Below are 19,836 nucleotides of genomic sequence, written 5' to 3' on the forward strand. Positions count from 1 at the left end.
TTGGAGCCACGTGGCACCTCATGGGCAGAACCGGGTGCTGCTGCTCTGTTCACGGCACCCCCGGCACGCTTCCCTCCCCTCTCTCCAGATAGTGCCAAAAGTGAAACTCGAGGTGCAGGGAGCCTGCAGAACCTATTGACGAAGCGTTGATTTGGAAGATGAGATTGGGCAGAAAGGACACACAGCAGGGAAGAGAAGCTTCTGCAGCCGTGGAGGGTTGAGAAGGGAAGTTGTGCGGTGGTCGATTGGTCCCGGGCTCTGGTGCTCCTTGCACGTCTCTGAGCCCCCCTTTCCGCGTTCTGTGTTCGTCTGGTGCCGCACAGGTAGAGGATGGTGCTAAGAAATGAGTGAACCGTGCTGGTCAGGAAGTGCCTGCTGGCGGCACATGCATGCGGCCCTGTAGAGCCTCGCCTCTGTCCTGCTCACCCTGCCCCCGTGCTGTCACCCTGTCACTGATCTGCTTGCACGTCTGTGACTGAGTGTCGTCCAGGTCACTGCATCCTGACTTGTGCTGCTGTCCTTTGCAGTGCACCTTAACCTTGAGCTGCTGGGCTGTGGAAGGCCATGTGACGTGGCGAGGACTGAGGCCTTGCGGGGTCGGGTCCCAACTCCGTCCCTTGTCATGGCGTGTTTTTTTTTGAGCAAGTGATTTAAAACCTTTCTGTGCTTTAGTGCCTGTAATCTGGAAGGCAGACATTATCATTTGGTGTGGGATCTTGAGTGAGCGAGTCATTAATACCAGGAAAATATTGTTACTACTGAACTTCTGTTTCTTCTTCAAGAAGAGGAACACTGAGTAGTATATTCATCCTCAGAGGAGTACATTTTAAAGGCTTCAGGACTAAGTTTGGAGACCATGAAGTAAGGTATCTTCGGGCTGGTCTGGCAGGAGCCATTGCCCTGGTGGCAGAAGAAAAATCCTCAGCTGGCCTGCGTGCCGCTCCTGCTGGCTGTGCGCACCCGCCCCGCTTCCGAGTCTCGGCGGCCGCAGGTGCCGCTGGATTTTCTAGGGCATTGCATTGAAGGTATGTAGTGAAGCTACATTAAACATGACATTTCTCGGTGACACAACACTCTTGCTTGTCTGGAGCACAAAAATGGGCTCTTGCATCAGACTTAAGTCCACGAAGGAAGAGGAAAGGAGGCGAAAATGTTTTTTGAAAAATCTTGGTGAAGGTTAGGTATATTTCCTCCGGTGTTAGGTGAAGTGATTTTTAGGCAATTTATAAAAGTCCTTACAACATTTTTACAAACACAGAGGAGCAGTGAGGGGGCCAAGCAGTGTTCCGAGTGTTGAGTTCTGTCCGTAGTGACCACTGCGTGGTGAAGTGGGCCATCTCTGATGTTCAGGGGCCGTGGAGCGCTTTGCGATCTCAGGGCACCTTGAAGGGCGGTGGCGTGGTGGTACGTGAGTCTCAAGTGTCTCAGGAAGGACTGGCTGGCAGTTTTGTTGGGGACGTTTCTCTCTGTGGGACGATCCTCCTGACGGCTCAGAGTGGTCTGGATTTCAGCCTGATGCTCCCTCTTTATGTTTAGAAATAGTGCAGGAGCTCGGGGGTGTACCAGGAAGTAGAAACACGGTTCTGGGTGGTAGAGGAACACACTGTTCACTAGCTTCTCTTCAAGGAGCAGAACGCAGTTGGACAGATACCTGTTCTAACTAAAGACAGTCTAAAAGAATGAAAAAACCGTATGGAATTGCAAGAAGTTTATGGCCTTGGTGTCTTTTTTATGCTGCGGTGTTCTGCCTCTTCCCCATCCCCACAGCTGACGTAGGGTTGGTTCATGGAGTCGGGATCAGCCAGGTCTAGTTGGCTCGTCCGGAGGTGTTCCCGTCGCACAAGCAGGACAGGAGCTCGGAGCTGTGGGCAGTGCAGAGTGTATGAAAGGGGGGCGTCCACAGGGAGGCAGTGACTGGCCTATCTAACTTCAGTTTCCTTAACTGATTGAAAAGCAGAGCTTGGGGGTGTGATCCTGTAACCTCCCTCGTATGGATACGGCGGGAACTGAAGGAGATACCTCCTGTGAGGCCATAGCACAGGGCCTCGTGTGTGGCAACAAGAGCTGGCATCTTCAGTGAGGGCTTACGAGTACACATCTGAAGTGAGTAGCCTTCTGATCTGATTTTTTAATTTAGGGAACAACTTTGGAGAATTTAAGATGGAATGACCACCTCTGGAAACCTAGGCCACATATCTTAAGCCAGAGGGGGTGTGGCCTCCGAGCTGGGCTGGTGGTCTGGTGGCCTGGTCACCTCTAGAGTGTGGGTGACGGCCTCTCAACCCCGCGCCCCACTGGCTCGCCGTCTGGCATCGCGCGCTCGACCCGGGGACTTGGAGCGGATCACCCGGATTTGTTCCTTTCAGGAATCTTACCTGTTCGCAAGCCACTGCTTTCTCTGTACTAGCTGCTCGGCAGAGGAGTCCGGCGGACGGCTTCTCATTGACACGTGTGCCTTGACAGGCACGGGTTTTGCTTCTTGACAGCATATTTGACTGCTCCTTGTTTCTCCTGCCATTTTTCCCTGAAATGGACCATTTTGCTTCCCATGTCATACAGCACGAATGTTTAAAGTTGCCCGAAATCCTTTTCAGAGCAACGGGAGGTCCACAAGCAATGGTGGTGACATTCGTGACCTGCTGGCGGTGCCCTCCTTCCCATCCCAGGCTTCGGGATTCCCTGTGGTCTGCAAGTCCGCACGCAGAGCCGCTCTCACCTCCAGAGCTCTGTCCTGGGCCCGGGGGAGTCGCCACCCCGGTGAGACACGGCCTGCCGTTACCCTTCCCGCACACTCGTGACACTAAGGATGAGCCCTCGGTGACTTCTTCGCTGGCAGTTGTCTGGAATAGCGTGTGTCCTTTCAGGAGCCTCTGAGAAGAGTCTCAGAAACTGCGTGCTCTCCCTTGTGGTCTGGAAGTCGGGCGGCCCCCGGGCTCAGAGCGGGCGGCGGCGAGGGGTGTTCGGGGCTCTGCTGGCAGGCAGTCACGGTGTGTGGGGAGGGCGCCCCTTGTGTGTCAGCCCGCCGCTATCTGCGGCCAGTGTGGGGTCTCGGCGCGATGACGGCCACTGCCCCCAGCACATGGCACCGCGCAGGGGCCTCGCCGGAGCCGCTGAGTCAGAGGTTTGTGTCACACTTCACGGGGCACAAAGGGTTCTGCAGTCATGGTCTCTCGTGCTGTCCCCGAGTCCTGCAAGTTAAAAACGACAGGTCATCACTAAATGTTAATACGAGGAACCGGAGCCCTGATCTGACCTGAAGGCGGCAGGGTCAGAGCCAGCTCCAAGATCGACCGTTCTGTCGCTTCCACAGTGCCGCGGTCCAGGGCAGGCCGCCCTGCACGGGTGCCGCTGTCTGGCGATGACTCATCGTTCGGCCTGTCTCCCCGTGTATTTGTTAACACCACCCCACCTCCCACTCCCCTGTGTAGTGCATTCTAGCAGAAGATGGAGAATCCGCGTCGGGAGTTGCTGGCAGTCATTGGAGCATCTGTGTCTTGTTTAAAGCCCCGTGAGGGAGAGCACCAAATGTGGTTTTGGTCTGCTGCTTAGCGTTGAGTTTTTGCGGCTGATGGGGCTCATCGTCACTGTCGTTTGGTATGTCGTTGTGACATCTGTGCAGGTACCACTCAGGAGGATTCCTGTCCTTACGCATCTGTTGATCAGTGAGAGCAGAGCTGGCTCCTAACTTCTGGCTGACCAGGTCCTGACGGATCAGGAGGCACCACAATAACCGTATCAAGCAGGACAGCCTTGTCCAAAGAGCTGTGGCAAAAGGAGGTAAAAAGGACTCAGTGTTGGATAATTTTGCTCTCTTTCCTGATAATGTTCTACCTAAAGCATTTTGGAAATCATTCACTTGTTCATCCAGCGTCTGTCTGAGAATTCCCCTTGTGCCTGGAGCTTGATCTAGAACTGGGACTGGCACACTGTGGCCCGCAAGCCAGACACACCCTATTGGCAACCTCTTTTTGAAAACAAAAGTTCTGTTAAAACACAGCTAGGCCCATCCGTTTTTATAACGTCGGCAGCTGCTTTCTCACTACAAACGTGGAACTGAGTGGTCGTGACAGACTGTCGTAGGGTACAGCCCAAGTCATTGTCTTTAGAAAGAATGTGTAGCAACCCCTTATCGGCACTGCTGGGGATACAACCCTGAACACTCTAAGTAATTGGCATGTGTATTTAATATGTTTTTTCTTTTCTACGTCACTCTCAGTCCTTACCGACCACGTTGTCCACTCATTGTTGGTATTTCAGTTCATATTAAAGAATGGCGTTGATTCCTGTACGACACTGTCCGTTCTTTTCCTGGAGTCGGTGTGGATGTGTTTCCTTACAAGGCTTTGCCCTGAGATGAGACCCGGAGTGCTGGGGCATGTGCCGACTGGGACGGTGGCGTGTGGCAGGGAAACGGGCATGCGGAAGACCTTGCTCTGTGGTGCGGAGTGTCAGCGACAGAGAACACGAGGAAGCGTCATCGGTAATAAGACTGAATAACGTCCATAGTTTTATGGCCTCATCCAGAAGACTCGTAAGTGAACGTGGCGTTTTCTTATTGTGAGACTCTGCAGATGAAGACCGTGGAGGTGAGCAGGACACGGGGACGCGTGCTGTCATACGGAGGCTCCGGCTGTGTGGCCCCTGCTGCTCTTGCACGGCTTGTCGGCATCGTAGCACAAACAAATAGCAAGTCCATGTCTGACCTCCGCCACAGGACCTCCAGGGTCCCCCACAGGTCTGAAGAGAAGCCCTGGGAACCTCTGACAGAGAGCACGGGCTCCAGCCCAACAGCCCGGGGCGGCTCAGCTCCATCCCTTAACCCACTATGTGGCCTGCAGCTGTGGGCCCGACCTCTCCAGGCCTCGCTTCTCTCACCTGCGGAAGGAGGATGGCGACAGCCCCCACTTCACAGAGTAGTTCTGAGGACTCAGGGAGTGGATATGTGTGAAATTCTGCAGTGTTTGGTACAGAAAGTAGTGTACGAGTCATGTTCATAAAAGGAAATAGTAAAGCCAGTTACTCACATAAAAGGTTGTAGAGCTTCAGTGGTAACAGGGGAGGTTGAAATGTCGAGGTTGGCCTTATCATCAGAAGAAATCTGGGGGAGGGATTCATTTACAGATACTGGAAGCCGAGTGGGAGATTTGCATTAGGAGAGGAGCATCCTGAGAAGGCTTTGGGGCAGAGCAAGAGGTGCAGTCTGCTGACCGAGTTACAAGCGTCAAAGTCAAAGAGGAGAGAATTTTGAAAAGTGGTTTTGCATGTGGCTCTTGCATATACAAAGAGCATATTTTGTATTAGTTTTTGTGAGAAGAAAAACTAATGAAAGCCCATGAATGTGGAGCCCAGTGGGAAACTAGGAGTGGGTCCCCTCCCTGCCTTTTGCAAAGAAAGGGATTGGGTTTTGTGCAGATAATACCTGTGTCTTGATTGTTTAAGGTATGCGGTGTGGAACCTAAGTCAGTTTGAGAACATAGAATTGAGGGCAGCTTAAGTTTCGTTACAGAATTACAACATTTTGTATACAGATCGCTAAGTGAAGCCCTCTCTGAGCCGACTGAATTGGAGAAGACGTCCACAGGCGTGGCGCTCGATGCTGGTGATGGTGGTTCGGTACACACACGGAGCACGCGTATGTTGTGTCCCCCGCTGGCAGACTTAGATCTCTTCCCGGACAGCAAATTCAGTTTTTTTCAGACAGGATTTATTTTTGTTTCTTGCTTTGGGGTAAATATTTGAGCACTCTGGGTTTTGTGCTAGCACGGCGGCAGGCCGCTTCGCCTGTGTGTGCGTTGCACAGACATGGCCTGCCCACTGCGTGCCAAACGTGACTCAAGCGGCAGTGAGCAAAGTGGACAAAATCCCTGTCGTTACTGAGATTTTCATCTTAGTAGGGAGAAGTAAGTGTAATTTAATAGTAAGCTAAGACTGAAATTGAGGGCGTTGAAGAAAAGTAAAACCACAGGGCTAATGAAAGACGCTGGGGTGATTTTAAATAGAGTAATGGGAAGTAATAGGTAATGGGAAGTCCTCCCGGAAAGGGTGGCATTTGAACAAAGACCCAAGGGAGGTGAGGGAGCCCGCTCGGAAGAATGTCTGGGGGGTGGATGTCAGAAGCGCGAAGTCCTCGAGATGGAAGCAGCCCCAGTACCGCCGGCGGTGTGTGAGGTCAGCCATGGGGGAGCAGGCGATGGCGAGAGTTCGGCGTTTTCTCTGGGTCGTTGGAAAGCAGCTGGCAGATTTTGAGCCAGCCGGCAACGGGATGGGCTCCAGATCCCGACGGGAACACAGGCTGCCGTGTTGGAAATAGGCTGCAGAGGACAAGAACAGAAGTGGGGGGACGATGTTCAAGTCACGCTGTTAGTTGCCACGGAACAAAGTGCCTCAAAACTTTAATGATGTAACAACCAGCAGATGATCTCACACAGTTCGTGTCGGGAATAATGGGGAGGTGGAGCTGTGTCATTCAGGCACTGGGTCCCCCGTGAGGTTGCAGTCCTCTGGCAATGCGGTGGGGCTGGAGGACCGGCTCCCGCGTCCACTCACACAGCTCCTGGCCAGAGGCCTCGGTGACTCGGCTGGGCCTCTCCTTGTGCATGGGGGATCAGAGCACAAGAGAGCCAGGCGCAGCCTTACCCAGTCACCGAGTGCAGGGGACAGCTTCTCAGGACTGTTAACAGTCCACAGGAGGCGCTTCCGCGGGAGGACGGACCCCCCACTCGTCAGTACGTGGGGCAGACGTGCTCGGTGGCCTTCGCCTTCCTGACGGTGGGAAGCACGAGACGGCTGCGGCATTGCTGCACGGCCGAGAGGGCACCCCAAGTGGAAGGACACACTCTGGTTCTCAGGTCTGCCAAGACAAGCTACCTCAGACGGGAGGCTTAGCATCTGCGCATGTTCAATCTCTCACGGCTTTGGAGGCGCAGGGTCCAAGCCTGGGTGTTGGCAGTGCCACGCCCCCGGAGAGGCCGTCCCCGTCTCCACACCCTGCCGGCTGCAGCCTTCCCTGGCTCGTGGCCTCCCCCCTCCAGCTCTGCGCTCCCCTCTCCAGACGTCTGTCGCAGAACTCCTTCCGCCTCTTGCAGTTGAGGCCACCAAGGAAATCCAGGGGAAGCACCCCCTTTTAGAAGGTCATGTTCCCAGGTTCCGGGGTGAGGACGCAGATGTGTCTGGGGACACCGTTCAGCCCAGCGCAGCAGACTGTGCCCCGTTCTGGTGAGGTGTGGAGTAGCTGGACTGCGTCTCCATTGTCAGCAGCCTGTGGACGGGTGTGACCACTTGGGAAACCGGTGCAGTGCCGGCTGAGGGCGAACACATGCGGGCTCCCCACCGTCCACACGCAGAGCGAGCCTACGAAACCTTCTGGAAGCCAAATGGGCTGCTCTGAAGACGCCGTTTCCATGAATTCATGCGGAGGATTCTTGGGGCGTTTCTAGACCCAGAAAATCATCTCACTTAGGCTCTTCTGGTACGGCAGGACACACTGCTGACGCATGCGCGCCATAAACCAAGACGAAGCACGGGTGCTCACAGACGCGGTTCCAGGCCGTGGCGGCTGGATGCTGAGGTGCTGCGTGCGGTGGTGTGGGAAGGGGCTCAGGGGACCCCTCCCGCGACAGGGGTGCACACTACCCCTGAGACGGCTTGCTGCACAGTAAACTCTGAGCGCTGTTTCCACTTTGTGCCTTTTCTCAGAAAAGCAAGTCATCTTCAAATTTTTCAATGAAAACAGGTGCTGATATAGGTCTTCCGAGAAGTTGGAATGACAGGACACAAACCTTCAAAAACTGGGGATATGTGTGTGCCCTGCGACCCGACACTCCTGGTGTGTGTGTATAGAGTCAGCAGGAATGCATATGTATGTCAGTCAAAAGATGCGCGGTCGTGTTCACCAGTATTTGTCGTGCTCGTGAACCGGAAGGCCCCTGATCCCTCTCGGCGTTAGAGCGGAGAGCAGTTCGTGCACACAAGTGCTCTAGCGAGCAGGAAGAACGAAGGGACTGCGGTTAGACACGGTCGCCCGGCGGGAGCTCAGAAACGATGTGTGTACACTGTGCGGTTCCCTTTATAGAAGTTGGGGAGCGGGAAGAGGGGTTTCAGAGCCGGCACAGTGACTTGGGAGAAAGGGGGGTACCTGGGACAGGGTGTGAGGACGCATTTGGAGAGTCCTGGTGGTGATCTGGTGTTCAGTTTGTGAAAGTTTAAGCTTTACATCCAGGACTCATATAGGGTTTGTTTTTTAATTCAATTAACTAACATACGGTGCATTGTCAGTTTCAGAGGCAGAGGTCAGTGATGCATCAGTCGTGTATAAGGCCCAGTGCTCATTACTTCAAGGGCCTTCCTTAGTATCATTCCTCACTTGTCCCTTCCGCCCCTAGCCCCCCCCCCCCCCCCGCCACTTACACGTTTTTCTCTGTGAAAAGAATGATAAGTACTGGGAACTCTTGGGTTTGTTTTTTTCCCTTTTGAGGACATCTCACTTGGACTAATGCATTATCTTCATTTTGATATGCACTGATTCTGATATTCCCTGAAGTTGGAGGGGCTTTAAAGGGTTACCAGATTCTAACGTTCCTAAGGACTTTGAATTGCAAGTGACAGCAGCCCAGATGGAACTAAGGCAAGAGCAGGATTTGTCTTACGAAACCGGAAGTCTCACCGGAAGTCTCAAGAGGCGGAGCTGCCCTCAGCAAGGTGGATGCCAGAGTTCAGTCCCCGTTTGATCTGGGCTCCTCCCTCCCTTCCCATTTTGACTTTGCTTACCCTATTTTAATTGTGTGGAGACTCTTCCTTGTGACGAGCATAGCCCCAACCCCTGAAGTATACGTTGTCGGCCTCTTTCCCAGCAGCGCCAGTTAAGTCCAGAGAGGACCGACTGGCCCTGGAGAGGGGCGGCTAGGCGTGCCCCACACAGATGGCATGTTCTTGCCCCACAGGGGAGGTTCTGTTACCTGAAGGGAGGGAAGAACGTGCTAGGCAGACCACAACTACCCGCTTCAAGAGTACGGGTGTCTTCCCGGGGCAACTGCTGGGTGGCGTCACGGTTCAGGCAGCGCGGTGAGTGGCAGACCGCATGCTGGGCAGAGGCAGGTTCGTGCCAGGAGCGGTTCTGCTGCTGTCCACATCATCGCTGCGTCTCTCTGTGTAAACCCCGCGCGAGGTGCCGGTGTGGATGAGACACGCCTTTCCCAGTCCTTTCCCTTTCTGGCGGGTAAACACATGCTTAGTTAAGAGATGAAACTTTACTAAGAGCAAATAATACTTAATGTTTACATTCAGTTTGGATGAGAGAACCGCACGGTGGAGTGCCTCTGCTGGAATCCTGTGTCGGCCTGGCCCCCCTGCCTCGTCCGTGGTGATGCCCTGAAGTCACCTGCTCATTTAATGGACAAGTGGACTTTGGGCTTGTCACCTAGTTTTTTTGTCAGCCCAAGAGCTAAGAATAGTTTTCATATTTCTAAGTGGTTGGGGGAAAAATCAGAAGAGTAACATTTTATGATGTGAAAATTCTAAGAAATGCAAATTTTTGTGGCCATAACCATAGATAGTGTTTTTGAAATTCAGCCCTGCTCATTGGTGTAAGTGCTGCTTGGCGGCTTTTGCGGGACAGCAGAGCTGAATGGATTTAACAGTGACCGTATGGCCTCTAGCCCAAAACATTTACTATCTGGTCATTCACAGGTAAATTTGACAACCCTTGATTTAAACATTCTTGGACAGAAAGCAACCGATGAGAGCCAGGCAACCTCATCTATTAGAAATGAGGAGTTACTTATTGGCTTGGAAAGAATGAATATATAGTTCCCCCCATGACACAACCCTCTCGTGAGCTAGATGGCACCGGCCCAAGCCACAGCAGGGAAGACAAGCTGACCTAGGGCATATCAGGCATAAAGGAGGTTGGGGGGCACCTGAGTGACTCAGTCGGTTGAGCATCTGCCTTCAGCTTGGGTCATGATCTTAGGGTTCTGGGATCAAGCCCTGCGTCGGGCTCCCTGCTCAGCAGGGAGTCTCCTTCTGCCTCTGCCTCTCACCCTGCTCATGCTCTGTCTCTTAAATAAGTAAAATCTTGTAACAGGGAAAGGGATTGAAAAGGAAACTTAGGGTTCAGGGGGAAAGGAAGCGTCTGCTAGAGAGCACTTGAGTGATGTCCTGCTGAAGTGCCGCAGAAGGACCTGTGCTGCTTTAGGGAGAGAGTGGAGGGGGATAGAGGCAGGCAGAAGCAGACCCAGAAGAAGTAGGCCTGAGGTCAAGATGGTTGTAGGTGTTGCAGAAGCAGAGGGCCTTCACCAAGAAAGGAGCAGTGTGGTGGGGCTGGAGCCGGCTTCCAGCCGACGGGGGCGGAGGGCACCGTGCCTTCAGGAGCAGCAGAGGAAGAGCGCTGCTGAGCTCTGCCGTGTGCCAGGCTCTGTGCTTCCTGACTTCCCGGAGACGCTGTCTGACGTCATCTGGTTACACGGGCTCCGCGCACCCTCCTGGGGAGTGGAGACTTGGACAAGTTTAGGAGCGTGTCCAGGCGGTGACAGGTGAGAAACACGGCAGAGCTGCGGGTCAGACGGATGCCAGCCTGACCCCACGCAGCTTGCTTTCTAGGGAAATTGCGTTGCTTGCGGTAGATTATATCCAAGACACACCGGCTAGGTCTAGCGCTCCTTTCTGGAGCAATTCTAGAGTAACGAAAACAGAAGTAGTATGAGAACGGGGCACTTAGGAGAATGTAAGGAAATGTGTTGCGGGGAGAGGCAGCAGAACAGAAAGAAAAGACTGGTAACATGGCTGTGGAGTGTCGAGTGTCAGAACTCGGAATGGAGGAGAGAGTACGGGACGTTTCAAAGTGAAATGCTGGGAACCCGGCGACTCGAACTCTAGGGCACCAAACAGAGGAAAGGAAGTTTAACTGGGGCATATTTGCAGTTAATAATGGAGTCTGTGTTATATCCACTCACTGCTGTTCCTTTGTCAGAATTTTAATAATTGGTCATGAACTTTCTTTGCAGTCTTAAAATATTTGATCTTGAATTTCTTATGCCAGTGAGAATGTCTTAGGTAAAAAGACTTGAAAAACAAATTTTCTCAAGAGCTTGGTTAAGCTAATTAAAGCTGCATAATATCTTGAGGTCGAATAAATGAGTGAAAATTTAAATTATCTTTAAATGAAAAGAATAAGAATTCATGAATGCTCACAGTGCTATAGCTTCAGTAGGGACAGGATGGACTCTGAAAGTCATTCTCTTTGTGTTGTAGGAGATAAAAGAAAAGACACCCAGCTGCTTCTCAGATAAGTGACCTTGGGCAAGTTATTAAATCTCGTTGAATATCAGTTCCTCATTTTTGAAACAGGGACACCAGTAGCCCCAAGACCAACAGCACAGGTCTCCAGAGAGAAATAAACCAGGAGAAATGGTTCTTGGCCCACAGTCAGCTCTGAGTAACTGCTCAGTACCATCTTAGGGCAGAGAACATAATTGGCTCTTGTCCTGATTACAAATAGAGTGAAACCACATTTTCTGAATTTTCTGCAATTCATAGACATTTGTTTTTAAATTACACCATGCTAGTGAACTTTTCTGTTTATGTCTGATAATCTCATTCTTTACTGCCTTGACTTCGCAGCTTTATAATGCCACAGTATGGCAGTGGAGGAGTTGTTCTGCCTTCTCATTCCCTTCCCTCCTGAGGGCCAGACCGATGGCCCGCAGAGTCCTTCCCTGCCATGAAGGCGCAGCAGTGGGCAGGCAGGACTTGGTTTTCCCACAGCTCCTCCATCTTTGCCACCGCAGATTGGGATAAACTAAGGTACCCGTTTATGGTGGTGGTTCTTTTTTGTGTCTTCATGAGAAGGTACATTTTATGGCCTAAAGATGAATAAATAAGGTTGTCTTTTTTTCTTCTTTTTAAATAGCCTATGAAATTCTTTGTGCTTTTTACCTGCTAAGATAATGGTTGGTTTTTTTTTTATAAGAAAGCTCAGCGTATGACAATCATTGTTAATTTGCTGCTGTGTGGCTTGGGGAAATTGCTAGTGCTGTATGTTTTTTAATTTTATTGCTCAGAAGCAGGTATTGTGGATAAAAGCTTGGTGGTCGTATTCTAATCTGTGATTATTTTTTTAAAGAACTAGAATATTTCCCTTTTCTGGGTGCTTGTGATTGCCAGCCAGATGCTGAAAGGTTTACCTGTGCCACTGAAGAAGGTCCCTTCAAGTCCTACCTCAGTATCGCTGTCGCGTCTGTAACAGGCAGCATAGGGTAATGGTGGTTTACAACAAGTCTTTCTTAATCTCTCTCTTTTTTTAATTTCTTCCCTGACAAAAGCCTTTTTAAAATAGTTTTTTCCTAATTGGCCTCCACCTCCATGAAATTTTAATTCCACAGATATACAGTATTTCTATTTATGTATTCAGTATATCTGTGTTTCTACATGAAGAGCGAGGTATTTTGTGTGCCTCCTTCCCCCAAAGAATGGGTGTTTGTCCCCTTGAAGTGGTACCATCTACACTGGGAATGTATGATTTACAGCAGTGGATTTTCAAAATTTTTGGACTTTCATATTCTCTGAAATTATTGGGGATCCTGAAGAACTTTCATTTGTGTGTTATATCTAGCAATATTTATCCCATTACAAATTAAAGCTAGGAAAAATTGCAAAATATTAATTTTTAAAAATATTTTATTAAAAATAACCATCCCTTCCCTCACCCCTGCCATTACCATCGAAAAGGTTTAGTGAGAAAAGTGGCATCGTTAGACATTTTGCAAACAGCGAGATTCTCGTAGTTGGCTCTACATTTAACCTGTTACAGAAGAAAAGCTGGCGTCATGCAGATGGGTCAGCAGAAAAAGAGGGAATGTTGTAACAACTTTTTCAGATAATAGAGATATTATACTAAAACTTGGCAGTTTATAGCTTCTTAAAGAGTTAGTTGCAGTCTAGAATCTCAAACTGTATATAAAACTTTTGTCCCATTACTTTAAAATTCACTGGTCTTTCTCTTTGAATGGATCCTTTGTTGATGAATCGTTTTGTGCCATCATACACTGGTCACTGGCAAATACTTGTTTTCTAACAGTACCAGCCACTCACATGTCATTAATATCATTACTGATCTTACCAGAAACTCTAAAAATGGGAGATACTTGTCTAGCTTAATTTATGTATTTATTTTGCTTGAATGTGGTCCTTGGCAATAAATACTGTTATTTTTCTTAAAGTGACAGGCTCACTTTGTTCGTTTTTGAGAAAATGTCTGCTCTGTACAGAAGTCTAAATAACCAGACTTCGCCAGTTCCTTGGAATAAAAAACCTCTGCCATGAAAAAAGTGACTGGGGCAGCCTGCAGCTTGAGCAGCTGGGCAACTGTGTCTGCTCCTGCTGTCTTCACACTTGTGTATGTAGCAGGAGCTCTCTGCAGACTTCCAGAGTCACCTAAAATACTACCAAGATGTGTGTTCAGGCTCCAGATTTAATAAAGCTGGTTGTGTTGCGGTGAGAATGTCGTGTGGGGGGAGACAGCTAATACTGGGGCTGTTCTCCTGATCAGATGCCTTGATAGGGCTCCTAACACATGACCACTGCGGCACATGGCAGCACGGTGAGAAGGAGCCAGTCGCTATTAGCGTTAGTGTGGAAACCGTTCTGACCTCCCTGGGGGTCCATGGAAGCACACTTTGGGAAACCCTGATTCAGAACAGGAGCTTAGAGCCAGACTGGCTGATTGAGTCGAACTCCATCACTTACCGGCTACAGGCATGACCCAGAGCGCTTACCCTGACAGCCAGGGCCAAACACACTGTCCCCCGGGAGCAGAGGCCACAGATCCCCACGGGATGTTTCCCATTAGTTTTCTATCCCATCTTTGTTACTTTGTTTCATTTGGCATGTACATTTATAGAACTAGGGAGGCAGCCCGTGCAGAGAGCAGAGCAGCGAAGATTGGGTTCCGGAGCGATTTACCAGCATGGAGTAAGAAAGAGGTTTGTCCAAATCCCAGATTGTATTCCCAGGCTAAAGGTTTAAATATTCCCCATAGTTTTAGGACAGTTCTTTTTAAAGGCAAATGCAAAATCTGCTGCCTTGTTTTGTAATCCTGTCAAATGCATTTTTGTTCTTGGTTCAGGAATTTGGGTTAAGTACACCGCCAACACCCTCCACCCCAACAGTCAGTTCAGGTGAAGACAAACTGTCCGATAACCGTGAGCGCTTTCCCTCGTTGTTGATTGACTCAGGGCAACTCAGGGCAAAACCTTGTCCTCCTCTGGTGGTTCTTATCCCTTACGGTCTTTGCATGGACTCGTCTTTAAATATGCATACACCCACTTTGGAGTAACCTTCATTTCATCTGGGAGGGTAGGGTTTTTTTTGTAATAGTCTGGTGTTACCTTCTGTCGTGTTGCGCCAAAGGATGCCTCACTCGGTGGGAGAAACGGCACACGGGGCCCTTCCGTCTGCTGGGATTGAGGCCCGCCATGTGCGGTTTCCCGACAGCCGCTCTGTGTCACGGCTGCTCTTTCATCTTAAATAAATATTTCGTTCCCAATTAAGCAAGTTGTACCTTCATGTAAGAGGATTTTTAAAAAGTTAGAAAAATGTACAAGTCAGAAAGTGCCATTAGCTTTGCCGTCCTTGGATACATTCTTTCCTGTCCTTCTTGAGGGTTGTAGATTCTCATTTTTGTCCTAATTGACAGCATATCATACCTTCAGTTCATGTTGTGTCTTTTCATTTGTTGCCAGCATTCTCCTCTGCCTAAAGGTCTACTAAAATGAAAAAATGCACTCTCCTGATGTTGAGCAAGTATTGGAAATGTACTGACATTATCAATAGTGCTGTGACGCACGTCCCTTGTGTGTGGATCTTTTTTCTGCTTCTACCCTGGCTGTTCTGTTGAAAACCTGGTGGGGAGTGACTGGTGCTGAAGGCAGTTCTATAAGGCTCTTACAGTGAATTGCTGAATTGTTTGCCAGAAAGTTTAGGCCAGTTCCTCATTTCCCCCACATTCTGCCCGTTTCTTCCTGTCTTCACCAGCATTGGTGTTCTGTAAAATGCCTTTTCAACAATAAATTATACAAGTATGCTCAGTGAACTTGAAGCAAAAGTGTTAATGCCTAGTAATTAATAGTAAAACACATAGCAAAACATATAATGTATTTCTTATTATTAGAGTCCAAACTGAGCTAGCCTTAAAGGGTCTTCCTTAACATTCTGGTGGGGTGGAGTCTTCTGAACAGACCTATCCCTAGAGTCTTTTACATTGTCTAAGCCAGTACACACCTTCTTGTGTTTATCTTCTGGTCATTATTTTTTCTCTCTACTTTAGCTCTAGGTCTTGAGACAGGTGTATAGAATGATTTAGGGCAGGAGTATATGTAGGTTTTCTTTTTAATCATATAAAGCAAATGTGGATAATGTGTGGTTGCAGTGTGTCTGAGTTGTTTACTAATTCTGTGTAAATTTCAGGTGTGCAACAGAGGAACATGGCTCAAGAAACTAATCACAGCCAAGTGCCTATGCTTTGTTCCACTGGCTGCGGATTTTATGGAAACCCTCGTACAAATGGCATGTGTTCAGTGTGCTATAAAGAACATCTTCAAAGACAGAATAGTAGTAATGGTAGAATAAGCCCACCTGGTAAGTAATTCTGTCAAAACCCAGCAGTATTCATCACTGACCTAGACTGGGGTGGCTCGATGCACCGGAAACTTTTTCCTACTCTCACATTGTGGTTCTCTCACCACATTCGTGTCAGCAAACTCCCTCCTTACGTGTCTTCACTATCAGTGGTATCCTTGCCCATTGGAAATAACCAGAACAAATCCATTCCACAGCCTTACTTGCTGTCGAAAGAATTCTGTTCTCTTAGGAAAACACAGGCCTGCTCCGAGTGTATGTAGGGATCCGGTGAGTCAGGTGTAAGGGAAGGAGGGTTCATGAGGACCTTGGTTATTTCATCTTGGGTGACTTTTGAAGCCAAGGTAGTTGTAGAAGGAAAGCGTGGGTTACAGGTGGCCACAGCGGACTTGAGAGAGGACCGTACACCGGGAGGAAGGAGCGGTGCCGCGGTGCGACTGAGAGTAAGCGGTGTTCAGCACCGGCTCGCTTGAGTTCTGGGTGCGCTCTGTGTGTCTGCGGATTCTTCGGGGATTGTGGAAATGGGTTTTTGTGTGTGTGGTTGTACTGGAAGGATCGGGAGGTTTCTGAGTGTGTGCTTCAGAGAGGTGTAGCCGTGAAGGCCGTTGCTTAGTCACTGTAAAATCCCGCCCGCGGTCCTTCACCTTGTCGCTTCGCGTTCAAGCCGGAAGCTAGAACCGTTTAACCACAATTTTTCCAAATTTTCTCAAGGCCAAAATCAAATGAATATAAATTGTTTTTTAATTAAATCACCATCTACATTCTGCCTTATTTAGAATAGGGAAAAGAATAACTTAATGTACTGAGCACAGATTTCAGTTCTGAACTTGGGTTGGCCTTACCTGCTCCGGATTTTGTCTTAAATATTCTGTGCACGAGTGTGCACAGATGCCTGCGACTTCCGGGGCGTGGGCGGCCCGTCGTCCTGGGAAGCACGAGCTTACTTTGTTAGTACCTACAGTACGTATGTGCTTGCTTTCTTGGTTTCAAGTACGTTTTCTTCCACTGGAAAATTACTGAGAATTTGTAAATAAAAGTAGGGAAGCAGCATATCACAGGTATCGTAAACAAGATTCGTCTGCTCTGTCTCCCGTGTAGGTATTCTCTGTTTTAGACAGGGCGTGGGAAAGTCGGGAGCACGGAGTCCCTAACCCGCGCTGTGGTTCTGTTGCAGCAGCCTCCGTCAGTAGCCTCTCGGAGTCTCTCCCCGTCCAGTGTGTGGACGGCGGTGGCCCCGACGTTCAGTGCCCGCTGGACTCTGCATGTGCGTCCACGCAGCCAAGGTAAGGTGCGGGCTTCGAGCGGCGGGCGGGAGGCGGGTGGCGGAGGAGGCTCGTGCTCGGTCTCGCGGGTGCCGTGGAGGAGGGGCTCAAGTCTCCGGAGGGTCAGCCGGCCGAGCTCTGCGTCTGTCTCACCACCGACGAGTCCAGAGAGGCTTCCTGTGTTCACTTAGGGAAGGAGCCGGGAAGGTGTCTTTTAAGTTCCCCTTCCTTTTGAGACAGCCTTTCCTTTCCTTCTCCTCGTGACCCGTCCCACCCCGAAGTCCAGACTTCAGTCGGTGGCTCTGTCTGGGGCCAGTGTCCCCGGGGGCCGTGCCGTGGCGCAGACCCATCCCGGCTCTGTGCTCCCCCGCGAGGGCTGCACCCCCGCATTGCGAGGGCTGCACCCCCGCATTCCACTCTGACTGTGAGATCCTGCCGTGTAGAAGCCTGAAAACATAGAAATACCTGCCTCACTACATCCTCTGCTGTTGGGAAACAAGGATGACGTTTCTGCTCCAGCCCTTCCCCCAGTCAGTGACGGGAGACGCCCAGGCCCGGCCCCCTGCGCCAGTGTGTCCCTTCCAGCGTCCTTGCCGGGCTGGGAAGCCAGGCGAGGCCACGCTGATGTTCCCGGGGTGAAGCCGCGCACAGAGACCACTCGCTGTCGCTCCTCTTGCTAATGCCGGGGACTTCGGTGCACACTGGTCTCTGGTTTCCTGGCGCTCTGGTTAATGTGGAAGTCGCCAGCGGCTCCGCGCTCAGGCGTGTAACAGTGTGCTTACACATGCTGACCCTGTGCTTGTTCCGGCCCTCTAGTTACTGTTCCCGCATGATGATCACTTTGTAAATCTACGTGTTTTTGCTTTTCTAGCCCTGTATCAAATCAGTCACTTTTATCAGAATCTGTAGCATCTTCCCAAGTGGACAGTACATCTGTGGACAAAGCAGTACCTGACACAGAAGACCTGCAAGGTTTGCATACGAGCTAACTCACTTCCGTCATTCACGTGACAGTTGAGGATTCCAGGCCAGGCGCTATCCTTGGAGCATAGATTCTTTTAAGTTGCCTGCCTCAAAAATATTTTTAAATTTATTTTCTCTATGAGCAGAATATTTCATATCTTCAAGTATTTAATGGATGGAAATGTTGGGAGCCACTTCCTGCTGATATGTAATTGTGTCATCAAAGTAAATGTAGCGCATTGTAAATGTGTTTAGTTGGAGAACTGAGTGAGTGAGTAGTGGTATTACACTGTTCTCTTCTACTGTTACTTTTACCAGTTGAACCTAAATCTTACTTCTGTGCGAGCAGCTGCGGCTGCAGCATCGGGGGCATCTCTTGTCTTTGGACTCAGGTGGTCAGAGACGGACCTGGCTGGCCGGCGTCCCTCTCCCCCCAGGTGGGCTGCGAGGGCAGCCATCAGGCTCAGCTTCTCGTCCTCACAGCATGGGACCTCTTATTATGGCCCCTGCTCTGCATCCCCATCTTGTGGGTCAGAACGATCTAGGAGGGCTTTCTTGCGGGCAGAGGCGGTGGACAGATTGAGGAGGCGAGTGGATAACCCGTGCTTGTGTGGAGGCGGTGGCTTACCCAGGCTAGGGAGAGCTTCCCTCGAACATAGTGTTCACATGGTAATGACAGATGTATCTGGTAATCTTAGCTAAGGTTGCTGAAGTTGGATGGTGACTGAGCTGGCTAGTTCCCCGCGCTCGGTGTTCACGCCCAAGAGATGATTAGCATAATTTGCCTGTTTGTAGATTTTGCTATAGCAAGAAAATACACTGTCTGGCCAACATCATATTCCCTTCCTTACAGCATATTATTGTAAATTAATAAATATTATAAGTGAGAATTTTTTATTTTTTCATTAAACAAAAATTTTAGGAAGGGAAGAAACGGAAAACTCCCTAAGATTTAGTTCTCCCTGGGGTGTGGGAAGTAGGAGAGGGGCGGTAAAGCTTTCGGTTCTGTGATGGCGGCGGTGGCCAGCTGCTTTAGGCAGGGGCTCCAGGTGGCGTCGCCAGACAGGATGTGCACACGGCGAGCTGGATGGATCACATTGCAGAATTAGCTCCGCTGGAGGCTGTTGGAAGATTATGGGTATTCAGATGCGTCATGAGTACTGTGTCTGCAATTCGGAAGCCCTTGATTCGTTGAGAAATGAGGTGCTCAAGTGAGGAGGGGCAGGGCGGAGGACGAGTCAACCAAGGAGGACGGCTTCTGGGCCCTGGTTAATTTCAGCCCACGGGTGCCCGTGTCGGAGAGTTTCTAGAAGCAAGAGTTGCTTAGCAGTTTGGGAAGAGAGCTAAGTAAGGAAAACAGGCTGCTAATCATGAAGGTATGTCCCACAGTAGAACAAAGCTTTGAATGTTGGTCATAAACAAAATGCGTGCCACTTAAGTGTACGGTAGCAGTTACTGCACACGTCTGACAGATGAAGAGAGGTTGCTCACCCATGACTGTGAAGTGCTTTTACACCATTTGTGGTGTATGGGGAGCAGGGTAGTGTTCTGCGCCCAGCCCTGAGGACAGGAGTGCAGAAGGTGGGCTTGAAGGTGTATTATGAGAAATTGTTAAGGGGTTTTCAAAGTTACAGACTCCTTTTTTCACGTACGATTTCAATGACTTTTTTTTTTAAGATTTTATTTGTTTATTTGACAGACAGAGATCACAAGTAGGCAGAGAGGCAGGCAGAGAGAGAGAGAGGGAAGCAGGCTCCCTGCTGAGCAGAGAGCCCAATGCGGGACTTGATCCCAGGACCCTGAGATCATGACCTGAGCCAAAGGCAGCGGCTCAACCCACTGAGCCACCCAGGCGCCCTCAATGACTTTTTTTAAAAAAAAGATTTATTTATTTGACAGAGATCACAAGTGGGGGGTGGGGAGGAGAAGCAGGCTCCCTGCTGAGCAGAGAGCCTAATTAATGCAGGGCTCAATCCCAGGA

General features: G+C 50.0%; 1 protein-coding gene across 12 annotated transcripts in view; it reads left to right on the forward strand.

Annotated features, from left to right (window-relative positions):
* The window catches only part of ZFAND6 (zinc finger AN1-type containing 6), a 58,933-nt gene that overhangs the window by 28,862 nt on the left and 10,235 nt on the right, over nt 1–19,836 (forward strand). For 5 of the 12 annotated variants that reach the window (XM_032341909.1, XM_032341910.1, XM_032341907.1 and 2 more), the window contains 3 exons: nt 15,460–15,630; nt 16,805–16,913; nt 17,764–17,864. The exons of 1 other annotated variant lie outside the window; for it this stretch is intronic. In XM_032341909.1, the coding sequence (XP_032197800.1) occupies nt 15,477–15,630; nt 16,805–16,913; nt 17,764–17,864 (364 nt within the window). In that variant the 5' untranslated portion in view covers nt 15,460–15,476. 6 more of the 12 variants (XM_032341912.1, XR_004285535.1, XR_004285533.1 and 3 more) reach the window with 6 other exon arrangements.

This window comes from Mustela erminea, chromosome 5, assembly GCF_009829155.1.
Source record: "Mustela erminea isolate mMusErm1 chromosome 5, mMusErm1.Pri, whole genome shotgun sequence".
Lineage (NCBI taxonomy): Eukaryota > Metazoa > Chordata > Mammalia > Carnivora > Mustelidae > Mustela > Mustela erminea.